Here is a 16,996-nt window from a genome sequence, read left to right on the forward strand (position 1 = left end):
GTTACTGCCGCTAGCAGTAACCCAAGCCAACATTGCCTCCAAAGCCAGGGGCCTTTTCATGTTCATTATTCTGTAAGGTTTCAGGTGACTCCCTTCACAATAGCGCATTGGCTGCGTAGTGAGTGGTGGATGCTACTCAGGTAAATCAAAGTGCAGGTTAACGCCAGCTCTTTGTCCCGTTTATTTACACTACAGAGACCTCAGAGACCTTGTGTTGATACATTGGCCCTGCTCTTAATTCCCTGCTTAAACTGGACACAGAAAACCTGTTGGTTCATGTATCTTATCTTGGGCTATTTTCACCTCTGCATATGTACGTAATCTGCCATTTCTGCTTAGCTGCATGCTTATATAATTACACTTATGAGTTTGTATCCAAAATTAAACAGCCAGGCTTTTCAGTGACACCTCCTCCTCCAAAACAACTGGTACTGTTCTCCTGTATCCAAAAGACGCTGCAAAATGAACCTTCGCCACCAAATGTGTGCAGCACGGACACGGACGCTGTGCCCGCACACGAGTCCAGCACCGGCGTTGGTGGGTTCTGAGAGTGGGCCGTCCGCGCCACACTCCATCATCTGATTCTCTGCATTTGCTCCCACCGCGGCTGCCAAGGGAACGAGGAGTCCGCCGCCGCGAGCGCAACGCCGCCGTCCTCCCGCCTCGCGGCCGCTTGGCCCGTCCCACGTCCCCTCCGCATGTTCCCCCCCCACGAGGCTTTTTGTGCGTGTGAGCTGCGACGCAGCCGGTGGAGATCAGCTGGTCGTGAACCAGGCACAATCAGCTGTGGCTCCAATCAAGTATGCAATGCCTTCAGCAGATGTGCCGTGGGATGAAAAGGCCCCTGTTTAATCTCTCTGCACAATTATGCAGCTAGTGTGATGTTCTGGTTCTGGATGAAACATATTGTGTGGACGTTTCGTTGATACTGGCTTGTGTGCAAAGACGAGAGAATTGTGAAAGGCTGTAGTTGTGATGATGATGCGTTTTTGTAGACATAAATAATATTCCACACTGTGCACAATGTTCTCACAAGGCCACATTGTTCCCCTCCGTTAACGGGTTAACTTCCTTTCTGTTCTACGTATGATTTCCTCAATGCGGGTGATTACTGTGCATTCGGAACATTTGGCCACGGCTGTGCATTTTACATAACAGCGTGTCATTCAAACATTTGCTGCGCAGCAGCAGAACAAATCGGTCTTTTCCTGCTGAAAAGGGATTGTGCATCGTGCATTTGTGATTCCAGCCAACACGTCCTCATAGCACCAGATAAGAACCCGACTTTAAAGAAGATATTTATTATTCTGAATCATAATTATGCCCACGTGTCCCCAGTGTCACAGACTGGTTGCCGGCCTCTGGCTCTAAAATCACCTGCACCGCGTGCATCGCTGAATCCGCCGTTCACTCCGCACCAGTGATTCACAAAATAGAGCCTGGAAATCACCTGAAAGATCGCGGCACGCGTTCCTCACTTTCTCTTTCTTCCCCACAAGGGCCTGGTGGGAGAGAAGTACGGCAGCATCCGAGTGCCGGGGGAGGTGGACTCGGCGGAGTTTGAGATGATCTTGGACGCAGCTGTGGAGGCGGGACTGGACACACACATCTTGGAGGAGTGGTACTGCAGGGATGAAAACTCCGTACCACCCGCATACTACCTCAAACCCAAAGCCCAAATGCTCAAGAACTACCAGAACTCTGTGAGTCCAACTCAGCACACACAGATTTGCTGATTATTTGGCTTCCGTGTGTGTTATTTCATTAATACAAACACTTTGTATGAGGCATTGTCAATGCTGATAATGGATTTTCTAGACCTTGAGCTCAATGGATCCTATATTTCCGTCTTCTCTGGGTTATTTATTTTATTATTATTGAGCTTTTGAACCTTACAGTCAGCTGAATAATGAGACCGTAACCATATTTTTCCACCGTAAATCCCTTTATGCTAATGTTTTTCGCATAAACACAATCCATTGTCATTGCGACTGTTACTGTTGATGCACGGGGAAAGCGTTTCCTCTGAAGACCATGGGAGTCTTACTGTCTGTCTCTGCTTGGCCCCCGCCCTGCGTAGATGGAGTCCAGCAGCGTAGCCAAGACCAAGAACGACAAGGCCTGGAGAAACGTGTCGGAGGAGATCAAGAGGATTTTCCGAACGGCAGTGCTGCAGCTTCAGGAGAAGGGGACCATGAAGAGCGCTCAGGCCAAGAAATTCCTTTGTTCTGGTTAGTTTCAGGTCCACTTTGTCACTTCCTGTCACTTCTTACTGTCTGTTGACAGACATCCTACCATCTGAAAGTCTGTTTTTAAATGTTCCTTATTAAAGCTTTACATTCTGTGTTGAAACACTATTATATGTTCCTATGTTGGCTTATATATCAGCCGTATTCAACTTTCTGCTTAGTATTATCTAGAAAATCTTACTGAGTATTTTATTGTGCAGTATGTCAGGTGCTTTCACTGAAAGTCAGTGGCAACATTAGAAAAACCTAATGATAAAAATCACATGGCCGCGCGTTGAATGAAGGATGCAGTTGTTTAGAGTGTCACATATTTATAAAATTGATGAGATGAGATGAGATGCAATCAGAGTCTGTCAGACTGGGCTCAGCGGATGACAGTGACTGATCGATCACATTGTTCAGCTGGCGGTAATTAATCCAAGCGGCAGCCTGCAGTGTCACACTCACACTGAGAACATTGTTCCTAGAACCACTGACGCCGCGACTTGTAAAAACACTTTTTCATTGTATGTTTTAATTGTAATCTTTCTATTATTAAGTATCGACTAATCACACTATGTTGTCCTTTAGTGTGGCTCTTGAAAAACCCTGGAAAATACTATTTTTGATACAGACTGCGACTTCAAACATCAAAACATGGACTCGAGTAAAACAAAACACTTATTCCCAGTTTTGGTGCCTTATAATTTCCGCTGAACGAACCACTGGTGATCACCCGGTTATTGCTGAATTGTTTGGACAGCACTGAACTAATCTTTGAAGACGCCTCTTGTTATTTCCTCAGGCTGCCTCTGTGGGAGATGATCTAAGCAATGTGCTATTTGTGTCAGATGACAAGTCTTCATTTTATCGACCTGCGTCTGGCCTTGTCTTAGAGTCTGAGGTTGCTTCAGCCGGCTTCAAGCACGGCTCCATTGTGCTGTGGGGGATCGTTGTGCAGTGTCTTGGAACTCCCAACTTTCCTTTCACACTTTTTCTCCCTCCCACCTAATTATCTGGCTCCAATGTGAGCTCAACTACACAGGAGATGCTGGCACAAGTTCAGTCAACCGCCTCCTTGTGAGAGAGCCTATGATACAGTTCAGCAATCCTGAACTTAGATGATTTTTATCAGCTTTAAATGAGGCTCCAGGTAAATCTGTGTTATTATAGGATGAATGCTTCCAAAATCCGTTCAACTTTCTCCTGAAAGAAACCTCAATCAAAGTATGTCAGGGATTTCTCTTCTCTCAACTATCAAAGGTTTCTACAAACAAGATGCAATAGAATTAGGCCATTTTCTAATTTACTAACACAGTGCAGTAATTTCTCAGTGTAATAAATTGGTGTTCTCCTCTCACTGCAGCCTTGGAGGATGAATTAGACTTCGCCCTTGGGAAACAAACGCCTGCCTTTCTCAGGAAATGCGTGTGCTACATTCGCAAGATCTCCAACTTCGACCGCTTCGCCAAGCTTCCGGAGATGACCCGATACATGGACATCGTGGTCAGCGGCGATCGCGTCATGCGCAACCAGGAAGCCTACGAACGCCTTCTGAAGGTGCGGGATGAGTTCATCCCAACCGTCGTCGCTGCCTCCAACCTCCGCGTCTACTCTTCAGTCACCCACTGTGACATGAAGCTGGGCTACTCTCAAGAAGTGGAAAGCCACTATGTGGAGGGTCTGTGCAAGCAGTTCTACGAGGACATGGTGGATATCATCCAAGCCACGGTCCAGCAGAACTTTGACACAGAGACAGACCCAATGTACGACGAAATCCTGCAGCACCTCTCCCTGTGTAAAAACTACGCAGCCCTTTACGAATACAAGACTGAGTCACTGGATTATGTGCAGGAGTACCTCATGCCCTCCAAGGGGAGCAGAATGAGCCCTCTAGTGGTGTACGGGGGTCCGTGCACTGGGAAGACACTGCTACTGTCTGAGGCTGCCAAACAGGTGAGGCAAAAGCAAAGCGGTGAAGTCGGTGTGTGCTTTATTTGATTTGTTTGTTGCTTGGAGGGTTTTAGTGCCGTGCATGTTGTCTATGTCTCCAGTATCTGAGTGCACGTGAGTTTCCAGTCTGCGTCTTTGCCATCTGGCTGCCTGGCTACTTTGGGATCGCGCCGTAGCCAAGATCCCATAGTAGGCGTCAATGTACAGTAGCAACACAATATTGGGTAAATGTCATAGTAGGGAGTTAATTCATGAACAACTGTTCATATAACAGTGTGTTAGATACAAAAAATGATACAAGGTGCAAGATTTTAATGTTGGCCTTTACCTGCTTTAACCAAGTACTACTAAAACAACATTATTATTATTATAATCAAACAATATAGTGTTTTTTTGTATAAGAACAAGAACTGTAATTGGCCTCTGTTGAACCTCGGTCTTCCATAACTAGTGGCTTCTGTGATAATCTCCAGATTTTTATGACAAAAAATTATATTTGGAAATTCAGAGGCCTTCCTGTGTGCAGTAGTTTAATTAGAATTATGTCAGTAAGGGAGAGGAAGTAATCTTTGGCCACTGTGCTCTGTCCACTGGGTGTGATTCACACCTAACCAGTTTAGTTTCATTCATCTGAGCCCTGAAGCATTTAAGACCTTACTTTGGAGCTCAGTCCACTAAAAAAGGCAGGTTTGTGTCACACTCCTCAGTAGTGTCAGCAAAAATGTCATGTCATTTAGTAATGGGGTCAAATGGTCAACAGAGTTAAGCATGACATTTTACAGTAGTTCTCTAGTGGACCGATTGCTCTGAAGGACTGGTCAGAATTCTAGTAACAAGCACCCTGTTGTTTTAAATGCTTATGTACGCACATAAACAAAGTCAAGCGTGAACAGCGAAGGCCACACCAGCTTCATGCTTGTAGAAATGTTATGAACTGTATTTCACTGAGGAAAATGAAAAAACCATCTTACCGTAAGTCAGAGCAGTTAATGAGCTCTAAGCCTTGGCCTCAAATATTAAAAAAATATGCATTCACAACAAAACAAAAAAATCTACTCTAAAAGACACTTTAGGCTTCAAATGAGTTTTGTTTTGCTAACAAGTGTGTGTGCATAAAGTCATATTATTAGCCAAATCACACAGTTGTTGAATATGAATAATATGTATGAGAAGATAAATTACTACTTCCTAAACAAGCCATTATAAAACAATATGCAGCCGTATATAATGGGGCCCTAATGTACTTAAATTGCTGCTGTGGCACAGTTAAACAATATTGCCAATTCAGGAATGAGGCCTGAAACGACTGTGCTCGATTGCACAGATAATGACTGGTATGTATTGTACATAATATATATGTAAGTAATCTGCATGTAATACAGTGTATATATGAATTTGAAGGAATAAAGGAATATAAATGCAGCCTCAAACCTTTGGCTGCATGCTCAGTCATATATGACATATACTGTAAAGACTAAAATCTACTTATTGATGACTTTGACAATATCTTTTCTGGTTTTAATATTTACAGAATTGATTCATAAAAATATGTACTATTGTTGTCTTTCAGGCGTACACGTGGCTGCAGAAAGAGATGGGCCCTGAAACTGACCCAGTAGTCATCACGCGTTTTATAGGCGCCACACAGCTCTCAACAGACCTACGCACGCTTCTCCAGAGCATCTGTGAACAGATTGCAACAAACTACCGCTGCCTGATTCACTTTTTGCCTAACAAGATCCAAGAGATGAGGGAGCTCCTGATCAATCTTCTAGGGGAGTCTTCATTCCACAGGCCCTTGGTCATCATCCTGGATGCCCTAGAACAGCTCTCAGATGCTGATGAAGCTCGCAAGCTGTGGTGGCTACCCATACACCTGCCAAGGACCGTCCGTATTATAGTTTCAACATTACCAAATAAACATGGCATCCTGCAGAAGCTCCGACACCTCATCCATGATGAGGGGTATTATGTTGAATTAATCCAGAGAGACCGCAAGGTCTGTAGCCAAACATTAAAACAGCAGTTGCTGGGAGTGAAGCGCAAAGTCACCTCAGGTCAGCAGATATATGTGAATGAAGCACTTGCAAAGTGTACATTGCCCATGTTTGTGAACCTCATTTACAGAGAAGTAGTTCATTGGAGGTCTCACAAAGATGTGGATGACAAGTCTCTTTGCTCAACAGTGCACGAAAGCATTGAGCATCTCTTCTACTCAGTGGAGAACAAGTTGGGCCAAAGATTTGTATTCAGAGCATTAGGGTACATCACCATGGCCAAAGCTGGACTAACTGAAGTCGAGCTGGAAGATATTCTCTCTCTGGATAACATTGTTCTGGGGGATGTGATTGTGGCAACCTACCTTAAAAACCCTTTGAGGATCTCATATGACTTGGTTGCAAGGCTCAAAGAGGAACTTGATGGTTATCTGGTGGAACGTCAAATACGAAACGTCACTCTGATGGTCTGGGCCAACCGACATCTGCATCTCATTGCCCAGAAGCTGTATCTTAGCAATGAGGAGGACGTGCACCAAATGCACAGCCTCCTTGCAGAGTACTTCCTTGGTGCATGGTCTGGAGGCAGGAAGAAGATCTTCACCTATGATAACAACCACTTCACTTCTCTGAACATATCGCATCACAAAAACCCTCACCATCAACAGTCCCACGAGAAAACATCTTCTGACAAGTACTCCTATGACAGACAGACCCCAGAGCAGCCTTGGGTTTTTCAGTGTAACCTCTTGGAGCCTGACATTTTCTTCGTCAACCATAGAAAGATGACAGAGCTCGTGTACCATCTCTCCCGGAGTGGCCGCACTGATGACCTAATGTTCGGTGTCATAATGAACTTCAGCTGGCTCTATACAATGATCAAAATTGGGCAGTTTGAGAAGGCTTTAACAGACATCGACCTAGCTTACAGCTACACTCAAGAAAAAGAACTGAAGTTCCTGGCTACCACTCTGCGTAGTATCAAGGTAAAGGTTCTAAAGAACCCTGCATCACTGTCTGCAGAACTTCAACAAAGGCTTCTGCCAGTTGTCACCTCCCTCCCGAAGCTCAGACATCTCCTCCTGGAGTGCGACAAAGATGGCCCAAAGTACTGCTCCATTGTGCCTCTCCACTCCTCTATGGATGTGACTTACAGTCCAGAGAGGCTTCCTCTGTGCTCTAGCTACATGCAGATTGTGGACATCTTGCCTACTTTAGCTCCAAATATAGTCCTTGTAGCCTTGGAGGACGGCTCCGTAAGCACCTGGGATGTAGAGAGCAGACAACTACTAAGACAGATCGACACAGCCAGATCTGTTGTGCTGGGAATCAGACTAACTACTGATGAAAAATACCTGGTTGTGGCCACAACCAAAAACACGCTGCTTATTTATGATAATCACAAGTCCTGCCTTTTATCTGAGGTTGAAATCAAGGGATCCAAGCATGGTGGCATAACAGGTGGAGTGGCCTTCATCAATGGTTTCACTCTGTCCACCCATCATGCCTTGGCTTGGCTTGAGGCCAGTAAAGACGTCAATGTCATTGACCTTCTCTATGGTTGGCCTCTCTACCAGTTCCACTGCTGGTATGAAGTGACTTGTGTTCAGTGCTCTCCAGATGGAATGTATGCCTTCTGTGGTCAGTACCTCAACACTGCATCCGTCTTTCACCTGGGAAACGGAGACAAGCTGGCCACTGTGACCTCTGAGTTTTCTGGGGGGTTTGTCAAGTCCATTCTGGTTCTGGACACGCTAAGTCAAATGGTGATGATTGACAATGAAGGCAGTTTGTCAGTATGGAACACCAAAGAGATCACCAACCCGAAGCTCATGGAGGATTATGACTGTAGAGGGGATGAGAGTGAAGTGGTAGGTATTGAGTTATCTGAAGACCAGCGCTCTGTTCTTATTTGCAAGGCCAGAAGTATCGAAGTTCTGGATACAAAAGTATGGAAAATGGTAGAGAAGTTCAAAGCGAAACGCAGTGAACGATTTGTGGCTGCTGTGCTCTCAAAAAATGGACAAAGCATTGTGGCCTCCATGGAAAACACCTCCTCCATCTTTGTGTGGAGACGGGACAGTGGACAGTGTATGGCCAGCCTGATTGAGATCTCAGGGGCCATCGTCAAACTCATTAAATCGGTCCACCACAACCTGCTGCTTTCCGTCGCAAGCAGTGGAGTGCTGTCTGTTTGGGACATTGATATAATCACTGCCATGTCCAATATTGACAAAACAGGCAAAAAGATCCAAACCTTGCAGCTGTCTGGCAGAGAGGATTACGTGTTTACAATGGATGGTTCAGAGGCTGTCCACAAGTGGAACTTCAGCACTGGCTTTATTGAGACAGTCTTCAAACATGAGGGCATAGTGGAGAACTGCGTTCTTACTACTTCAGGGGATCTAATGGTGACTTCTGATGACAAGTCCAGTCAGTATATTTGGCAAACCACCACGGGAGAAAATATTTTCCGCATCAACGGACAGAGAATATCTCAACTGCTAATCACCCACAACGACCAGTTTGTAGTGTCCCTCTGTGAGCAGAACGCCTCCAGAGTCTGGAGGCTTGGAACTGGCCACAAAGTGTGCAACATTTTAGTGACCCTCCAGAACGCAGTGATCACCACAGCAAACACATTCCTTGTGGGGACTTCCAAAAACAAGCTCCTCGCAGTTAGCCTGTGGTCGGGCAGCGTATCCAAGAAGTTTGTGTGCGATGACGGTATTACCATTGTCAACTTCAAGCTCATTCCTGACTGCCCTGACTGCGCTGTGTTCATCACATCCACAGAGACTGTCTTTATCTGGAGTGTGGCAGATGAGTCAATTTGCAGGCGAGTCCAATTGCCGACAAACTTTCTCAAAAATTTAGAAGACTTCCAGATCTCGCCCAATGGAAAACTAGGAATCGTATCTAAGGGGGATGAGAATATCAATGTTCTGGACCTGCACACTGGGAAACTGAGGCTTGTCCATGCTGCTGGTATAATCTGGCGACAAAAGTTATCGAGGGACGGACGGTACCTAGTTTACGTCTGTTTCCGAAACTGTGATGAAGATGACGATGCCGGTGTTGTCTCCAATCTGATCGTGATGCGTCTTGCTGATGGTAAGAGCATCGGAACGTGCTCCCTATACAAGACGCCAACCTTTCTGTCTCTCTCCCAGCGAGCATTAAACATCATCATTGGATTTGAGGATGGCAGCATCGGCACTTATACGGTAGTAGACCGCGTCGACGCCGCCCTCAAGATAAAGATAGCCACCTCCAACAGCCGACAGATTGTCAACAATGCCTCACAGAAGGTGCGGCCCAAGTGCGGGAACCATTCCTTTAAGACTGTCGCCGACTGCATTTGGAGGGAGTCGACAGAGGTGTTCTCCAGGGACAGCCCCATCAATGTGTCAGACTCTGGCGAAGGTGAGTCAGTCACGCCTACAAAAAAGGACTGAGCATAGATGAGTGGATCACTGAGGTGATTAAGATTTGAATCTCGGGTTGCAGTTGATTCTTGTTTACAGCCACGTGATTCAGCTGCAGATGTCAGCCCTCTGGGTAGTTAATGGGCCGACAATTTTAACGCTGCACTCAAATTATGTATTACTTACTTCCAACTTATGAAACCGTTCGTTTTACACATTAAGACTGTTAGATTTTTTTTAGAAGAATTTATGTGGTATTAGTTTGCCATTATGTGTCCTTCTGCATTTGAAGAACAAAGGTATTATTGAGACGTCTTAATCAAGCATTTCAAAGCCATTCCAGTGATTTTAGCCACTTTCCTTTGACACGCTGTATTCACCTTTATTTACATTGTGCATATTAAGCCATAATGTTGTTCTTAAGATTATATTTATGTTTGTATTTACATCAGTCAGTACTGTACAAAAAGAAAGAACTATGAACATATGTACATATCTCTTTTTGGCTGCTGCAATTTGTGCAACTCCTTAAAATGTTAAGTTGTGCTTAATGCAATCAAAGTGAGTGCCTGGAACTAAAAATGTTCTTTATGTGCGGATTACAAGATTTATGAAAATGCAGGGAATTTGTAAACATAGTATATACACATACTGTATACTTGCATTAAAGCTAAATCTGAATGGTCAGTGTACTTAAATTTAGTCAACGACATCAAGAGATTGATGGCATTGCTCTTTGTAATGATCGATCATTACTTTGTAATGATCTGTCATTCCTTAGAAGTTCCTAGAACAGTTTTCGTAATTCTGATGTGAATTTCTCTGTGGTTTCATCGATATGTATGCTGTACTTAAGGGAAACACCACTATGGAGCATACAGTGTAGCATAGCACCATACACGTTCACGCCTTAACCAGTGTACTTGCTTTAGGTTTAGTGGAGTTTGCTCAGATGTTCCAGTAGAACAGGACAGAGTGATTAGCCCAGCGTTTTACTGAAACAATTTGGAGATGTGAATATTTAGAGGTTTAAACTGTAGATGGAAGCACTTTGAGTGGTTTGTGACAAAATATTAGATTTATTGATATGAAACGTTGTATAACTAGTTATTAAGTGAGTTGTCTTAAAACAGGTCTCAGATTTGCCTGCAAGAATAAACAAGGCCTTCCGGGTACTTTCAGGCTAGGTTTTTTATCTACAAATACAAATGTCTTTCCCACATTCACGGACTTGCGTTTGGTTGCAGGTTTCATGTGATGATATACAAACACAGGTTCTGAAATTGTTCCTGAGCAAAATTTCATGTCCTCTAATGTTTTCGGACCCTCATATGAGCCAATAGGTGTCTGACTCTGGTACTGTAACATCGTGATGAGGAGGATGAAATAGAAGCTGATAAAACATCACTCCAGTTTATTTTATCCTGTTGTATTTCTCACGATGACTGTTGTGGCCTTAGTCATACTACCTTTGCACTTGACACTTCCATTGTAGAGATTTGAGGAAATGAAAATTGGCACAGAAAACACACACTACTCCAAATAAATGCCATTATTACTGTCCATTTACTTTCCAGTCTTTTCATTTTCTCCGAGTCTGACTAAAGGAAAGCACAGAAATGTGGCATCTACATCCACAACTCTGATTGAACTAAACTCATCTAACTGTAACTCACAGCCCCAGAGCTGATTAAACACCGCTGTAAATGTTCTCGTTTCGTCCTTTTTATGCGTGGACAAAGAGAGACTTGCACAAACCATGTCCAGGGGTGTCTGCAGATGTGATGTTTGCTGCCAGTGGGACGCACATTTTTGTAATATCTCACAAAGCTTTTTACGCATCTGGGGACATATCGATTTCCCCAGTTTGGCATTATACAGTGGAGTCTCTAGAACAAAAGCTGTCCTTAGTCAGTGGTCAGGACTGCACCAACGTTATAAGGAACTCGCCATAATGCATTGTTTTTATTTGGACTACGTATACTGTACAAGTTTCTTGTACAAGTTGACATCTGAGCTTGGACAGATGACATTCCTCTCACAGCAGTAAATGCGGAGTTGGAACAGCACATCACTGTCCAGTGCTCCTAATAAGTAAGCTGGATAAAAAGGGGACTTGTGATGCTTGATTTGGTTTTACATATTAGTCAATAGTCTCCATCAATACATTATGTGATGTTTAAGTTTAAAGGGCAAACACATACATGTACAGTGTAATCCCTTGATTTAAAACAGCTAAGAAGAAGGCTAATTTGATCTCCGGTTCCTCCCCCCGTTTCTAGACTGCATCTGTTGTGTTCTTTGGTCGTGACCATGAGGGGAGTGACTGGTGCTGATAATAGTCTTGAGTGGGACACTGTAAACTGTCAAAGCAGACTGTCAGTGCAGGAGACAAAAACTTGCAAACCTGAGAAAACAAAATACAGAACATTGGCCAAACTAAAACCATTTCCCTAACAGTCAGCCTGAAAAGAACATGGAATAAAGGAAATCAGAAATAGGTAAAAGTATTGTGCTGTGCCAACCATCAGATCAGAAGAGCACATGAGCGTCCAAATCCACCCACAGAGTTGTTACAAACCTTTGAATATTCGCTGACTGATGCTGGATTGTGTCCTCTTTTCTTCAAATCTTTACATCTAAGGTGACAATAACATTGTGTCATAAAAGTCACATTGATGGGAAACACACATAACCCACCGTTATCTGATCTGGTTTCCTGGTACCTCGCAGGTGCCAGGACGGCATTTTAAAAAACAAGTCGGTAATAATCCAAAAGTTAACTTTGTAATTTTGATTTGAGCCAAACCACCTGCAGGCATGAAACAGAAACCACTCACTTACACATTGATATACTTTTCAAGGGCTATTCCATCTTACTGTATGTTTACTAGGTATGAACTGTTGAGACTATGGCCCTTGGATTATTTCAAACTGGGTAGCAGCATCAAGCTTTAAAATACTTTATGTCCCCACATCTGAAGAATTTCTAAATTAAAAAGAAATATACTCTATCATGTAAATGCCAAAGTCCTAATAATTGTTTGTGTTTCAGTTTGTCGTCTCATTTGTTTCTGAGGCTCGTACTGTAATTATATCGTTACCAAATTGTTTCAGTGTTTTACTGTGACTATGTTTATGATAGAGAAAAACGTGCTATCTTTGCTAAAAAGTTGAAAAAGAGTCATCTTACAAAAATATATTGGAATGCTAGTTTAAGAGTATATTTGAATGTGTCCTTATGAAAGCCAGTAAATGGTATTATTGTATGTTAAGTAACTTGAATGACTTTTAATAACTTACATGTTTGCAACTCATAGTTGACATACTGGTAATGAATGTTTCTATGGTATTCTTTGTATTGTCAGGACTGACTTACCTGTTTAGAGATTTATATTTTCATAAATGTTGTACTTACATTTTGTTACAGAGTTGTTTAACTGGATTCAAACAGAAAAGAAACTTATGTCTGAAGCAATATGAAACTGGTGTGTATGCATTGTTTGTATGAAACATTTTAGTGTAATAAAATGGTTCACTTTTTGCCTCCACTGCGCCGCCACTGTGATCTTCTTGACTCTAATTAGACGCTGGTACAAGACGTGTTCCTTCATTTAGTGTCTATATTAACAGCTCCTCGTTTCGGAGAAGACAGCGACTGATTTGAAAAGCTATTGTGTAATTGGCTGCAATTACCCAGTGCCGCGGTACGTGTGGCCGTGAGGTGATTTGCAGAGCATGCGGCGAGGTTTGCGTTTCTCCCTCCAGGGTCAGAAGGGACGCTGCCTGTGCCGACAGCCCCAAACGCACGCGCAACACAGCTGTAAACTGATCTGATGCGCCGCTAATTGCTCTTGTGAGTGCGACGGCCAATGGCAGACAAGCGTGGTGAATATTTCTCCAACACTAGCTGACGTTGTCGTTCTAATTAGTCGAGGCGTGCGTGGTGCACCTGTGCGTAAATACACACACTCCCTCAGTGAGACGCACAATCCTGCAAGGTAAACACAACAGACACTGCTGTGATTGGCCAATAAATCCTCGTTGCCTTGGGCTACCGCTTTAATTTCCCGACGGTGTCACTCGAAGCCAATCTCCGAGCGCGTGTGCCTGCGAGTGTGTGCGTGGCCTGTCTCCACGGCAACATCAGGTCCACGGCGGTGACAGGCGCGGCCACGCCTCTCATTGTGCTGATGGTGAGCTCACGTCTGTTGGCTGCCTCCAGTCCCGGTGGCAGAAGCGGCTCGACGGTCGCTAGCACATTCCACCTGCAGCGGCACACAGGCATATCATTACACTTGTTTGTTGAGCAGGTCTCCACGGGCCACACCATGCGTGCAGTACAGTATGTGTGAGGCCTACAGCAGGTACAGGGCGACGTTGCTCTTGTTTACCCAGCCTTAAAATAGCCTCTCCACTCCAGCATTTATTCCACAAGCCACAGCCCACCTTCTGTCATCTTTCTATTTTTTTCCAGCTCTATTATTCAGCGATGGGGAAGCCCGTATTTTTCTCCCTCCTCCTTTCCGCTCTGTGCCAGGGCACATGAAGCAGCCATGACTAAACGCTTTAACCTTCCTGACGCAAAAAGAAATAACTGCGCAACATCAGGACAAAAATAAATGTAATTCTCCCCATGAACTAAAAAACACTTTTGTCAAATGTGCCGTGTTTCCAGTCAGAAACCGTGAGGTTGCGTTTAACAAGGCCAGTGTTTGAGATTGAACAGCTAAAGGTCGCGCGTGTCGTTTGTCTTTCCTCACTTCACCCACTGCTTCACAGAAAAGAAATCCACCAACAAGCTTTGACCCAATTCCTCGCAAGCATCCTGGGAGGAGAAGAACTGATATCGGATAGAAGGTAGAAAGAGATGCTTTTCTGTAATGGGTCGGTGGGAATAGTGCCCACTATGTGCTGCTACTGGACGTTTAAGAGATACAGCATTCAAACACATCCAGCACAGGTGGAACCCAAAGACTCACAGTATTTACTATCTTAAACCTGCGAGTTAAGTGCCGCTCTCTCTCCTTTGACATAGACTTTGACAGTTTAAGGGCAAACGCCTGTTCAGCTGCATAACAAATTCCATTTAGTGTTCAGCCAACTAAGACGTCACAGCTGAAGCCCAACAATGGGAAAATTCTACAAAGTCAGACAATGGATCAAACATATTGCTCCTGGTACACAAGTCATTCAAAAAATAAAAACAAGAAAGAGAATGAAATGTAGATTGTTCTCCCGCAACCAACCTTTTTCAGCAAGTATCACATTGTCCTGAGCTCGGAAAAAAGAAGGTGAAAAACAACTGAACCCTTCGGAAGCTGCTTTTCTTTTCTTTTCTTTTCTTTTCTTTTCTCTCACAACTCGTGTTAAAAAAAGGAGGCAGTGGAGTAAACACAGAGATGGGAGGAATTTATGCAGCACCACTGACCGTATCTTTGCAAATGTCTAAAAGGGCTCTATTTTTCATCTGACGTGTCACACTGTTGTCATGTTTTGTGTCTTCGCCAGAATGTTTGCCGCCTTCCTGTCAGCTGCTGCCAGAGCGGAAAAACACATCCAGTGTTTTTCAATGATATTCTGAGTATTTTGCTTTGAAGCAGAGGGTGTCTGAAAACCTTCACACCTTCAGACTCACACATACGTACAGCAGTCATGAGAAAAAGGTGTTTACTGTACATGAAAACAAGAGCACGTGATCGCATGCTGACGAAATATCGATTTTTATTTGGTTTTAGCTTAAAAGAAAAAGAGCATTTTGTTTGATTTTAATGACTTATTAAAGTTTTCTGAAACGCAATAGCAATTCAAAGCAAGGTGAGACGCAGGCTTTGTACCCACTTCTGTACCTCACTCTTTGTTATAGTTTGTAACAAATTTGTAAACTGGATATGAGCACTGTTTTTGACCCAACAAGGATATACCTGCTTACTGTAAATACATAAACCGGTTCCTCTGCTGCCTGCCATTATCAAGGAAGTAGGTTGTCTACCAGGTCACCCAAAACAGCCACCTTCTTGCAACAGTTTGATGCATGGTTCCTGGAAGAGGGGGGAGGGGGCGCATGTCGTTATTTTACCAACTTTACATTCCACCAGTATACATGTGGTCCATCCGTGTCCCGAGGCCAGGTTTGCAATGAAGAGAAGGCGTGTAATGAGGTGATTTCACTGTATTTGCATCCATGTCATATGCTCAACCATGATACTGTGAAGAGGAAGGTCAAGTCAAGCTGCATCACGCTGTACTGTACACAGACTGACAGGTGAAGGCAGGAAATGTGGTGTTTTGCATGTGGACACTGAGGGAAAGGGGCAAATTATAGAGGTGGTCGTGATTATTACAGGGCAGACATGAAAATCTGAGGCTCACCACTGGTTACGAAATTCTGTATCCACATAACCTTCATAGGTTTGACATTGTATCTTGCTATTAGAGCAGTCTGCAACCTACTTGGTTTAAACCAAGTCGACGTTTCACATTTTATGGCCGATACCAGCTTTTAACGGAGCAATTACAGCATTCATTTAAATAAATGGGCAGAAAGGTTAAAAAAGCGAAGAACACTTTAACTCAGTTGGTAGATAATAAATATTTAAACACGCAGAGTTACTTTGGGATTTTCTTTGAAGCTTGTGCTAATTTAAATTTATGTATTAAAGGGATGTTTTTTATCTTTTATAAAAATGTAAAAGCACAAATTTAATTACATCCCCAAACATATGATACAGCAATATTTACAGAATGCTAACTAGGTAAAAACATTAAAATACCTACACATATCTACATACATAAAATTTTAAATAAATTTTAATTTTACATACCTCACATTTATAAAATTCCTGCACACAGGATTCAAAACATGACGACAGTTAACCTGACTCACTAAACGGTTAAGCTGCAGAGACTCATGCGGTAAAATCAAACGTCAAAAGCATGTAAACACAAACGTGTTCACACGAGGAGAGTTACGGCAACGTCAGGGGGCAAAGTTTAACTCAAACCAACTGGAAAAAGTAGGAGACGTTGAGATTAAAGTAAATTAGAAAAAACGACCTCCGCAAGATCCGCAAACCGGAAGTACCATAGAAGACGTGACCAGAGTTAGATTTTGTGTAATTACAACAAAAAGCAATATACAACCCGATTACTTTAGCCTTTAAAATTAAAATAAACTGCACTTAATGCAGCGTGCAAAGCCTGTTTTTTATCTGTTTCGCGGTAATAAATAGTTGTATATGCTAAAATCACATGACAAACAGCTAAGACAAATATGAAATAAATGTATCCTGACACAAAGCCAGGAAGCCAACTTTCCAGTACAGTTGAAAAAAGTTCACTCAAGTTATCAGGTGTTTTTTTTTAATCAGTTTTATTGTGAAGGTGATGA

General features: G+C 43.3%; 1 protein-coding gene and 1 long non-coding RNA gene across 5 annotated transcripts in view; one reads left to right on the top strand and one right to left on the bottom strand.

Moving 5' to 3' along the window:
* The window catches only part of LOC114851194 (NACHT and WD repeat domain-containing protein 2), a 29,504-nt gene extending 16,347 nt beyond the window's left edge, over positions 1-13,157 (top strand). For all 4 annotated transcript variants that reach the window (XM_029142869.3, XM_029142868.3, XM_029142866.3 and 1 more), the window contains 4 exons: positions 1,500-1,703; positions 2,081-2,231; positions 3,595-4,184; positions 5,752-13,157. In XM_029142869.3, the coding sequence (XP_028998702.1) occupies positions 1,500-1,703; positions 2,081-2,231; positions 3,595-4,184; positions 5,752-9,636 (4,830 nt within the window). In that variant the 3' untranslated portion in view covers positions 9,637-13,157. The remainder of the gene's footprint in view (positions 1-1,499; positions 1,704-2,080; positions 2,232-3,594; positions 4,185-5,751) is intronic.
* Positions 13,158-13,304: 147 nt separating this feature from the next.
* Positions 13,305-16,915, bottom strand: LOC114851197 (uncharacterized). Its single transcript, XR_003785011.3, has 3 exons — positions 16,431-16,915; positions 15,531-15,647; positions 13,305-13,874 (listed from the first exon to the last, which is right to left on the bottom strand). It is a non-coding gene; the product is annotated as an uncharacterized LOC114851197 (long non-coding RNA).
* Between the last annotated feature and the right edge of the window lie 81 nt (positions 16,916-16,996).

The sequence above is a fragment of the Betta splendens genome, chromosome 2 (genome assembly GCF_900634795.4).
Source record: "Betta splendens chromosome 2, fBetSpl5.4, whole genome shotgun sequence".
Classification (NCBI taxonomy): domain Eukaryota; kingdom Metazoa; phylum Chordata; class Actinopteri; order Anabantiformes; family Osphronemidae; genus Betta; species Betta splendens.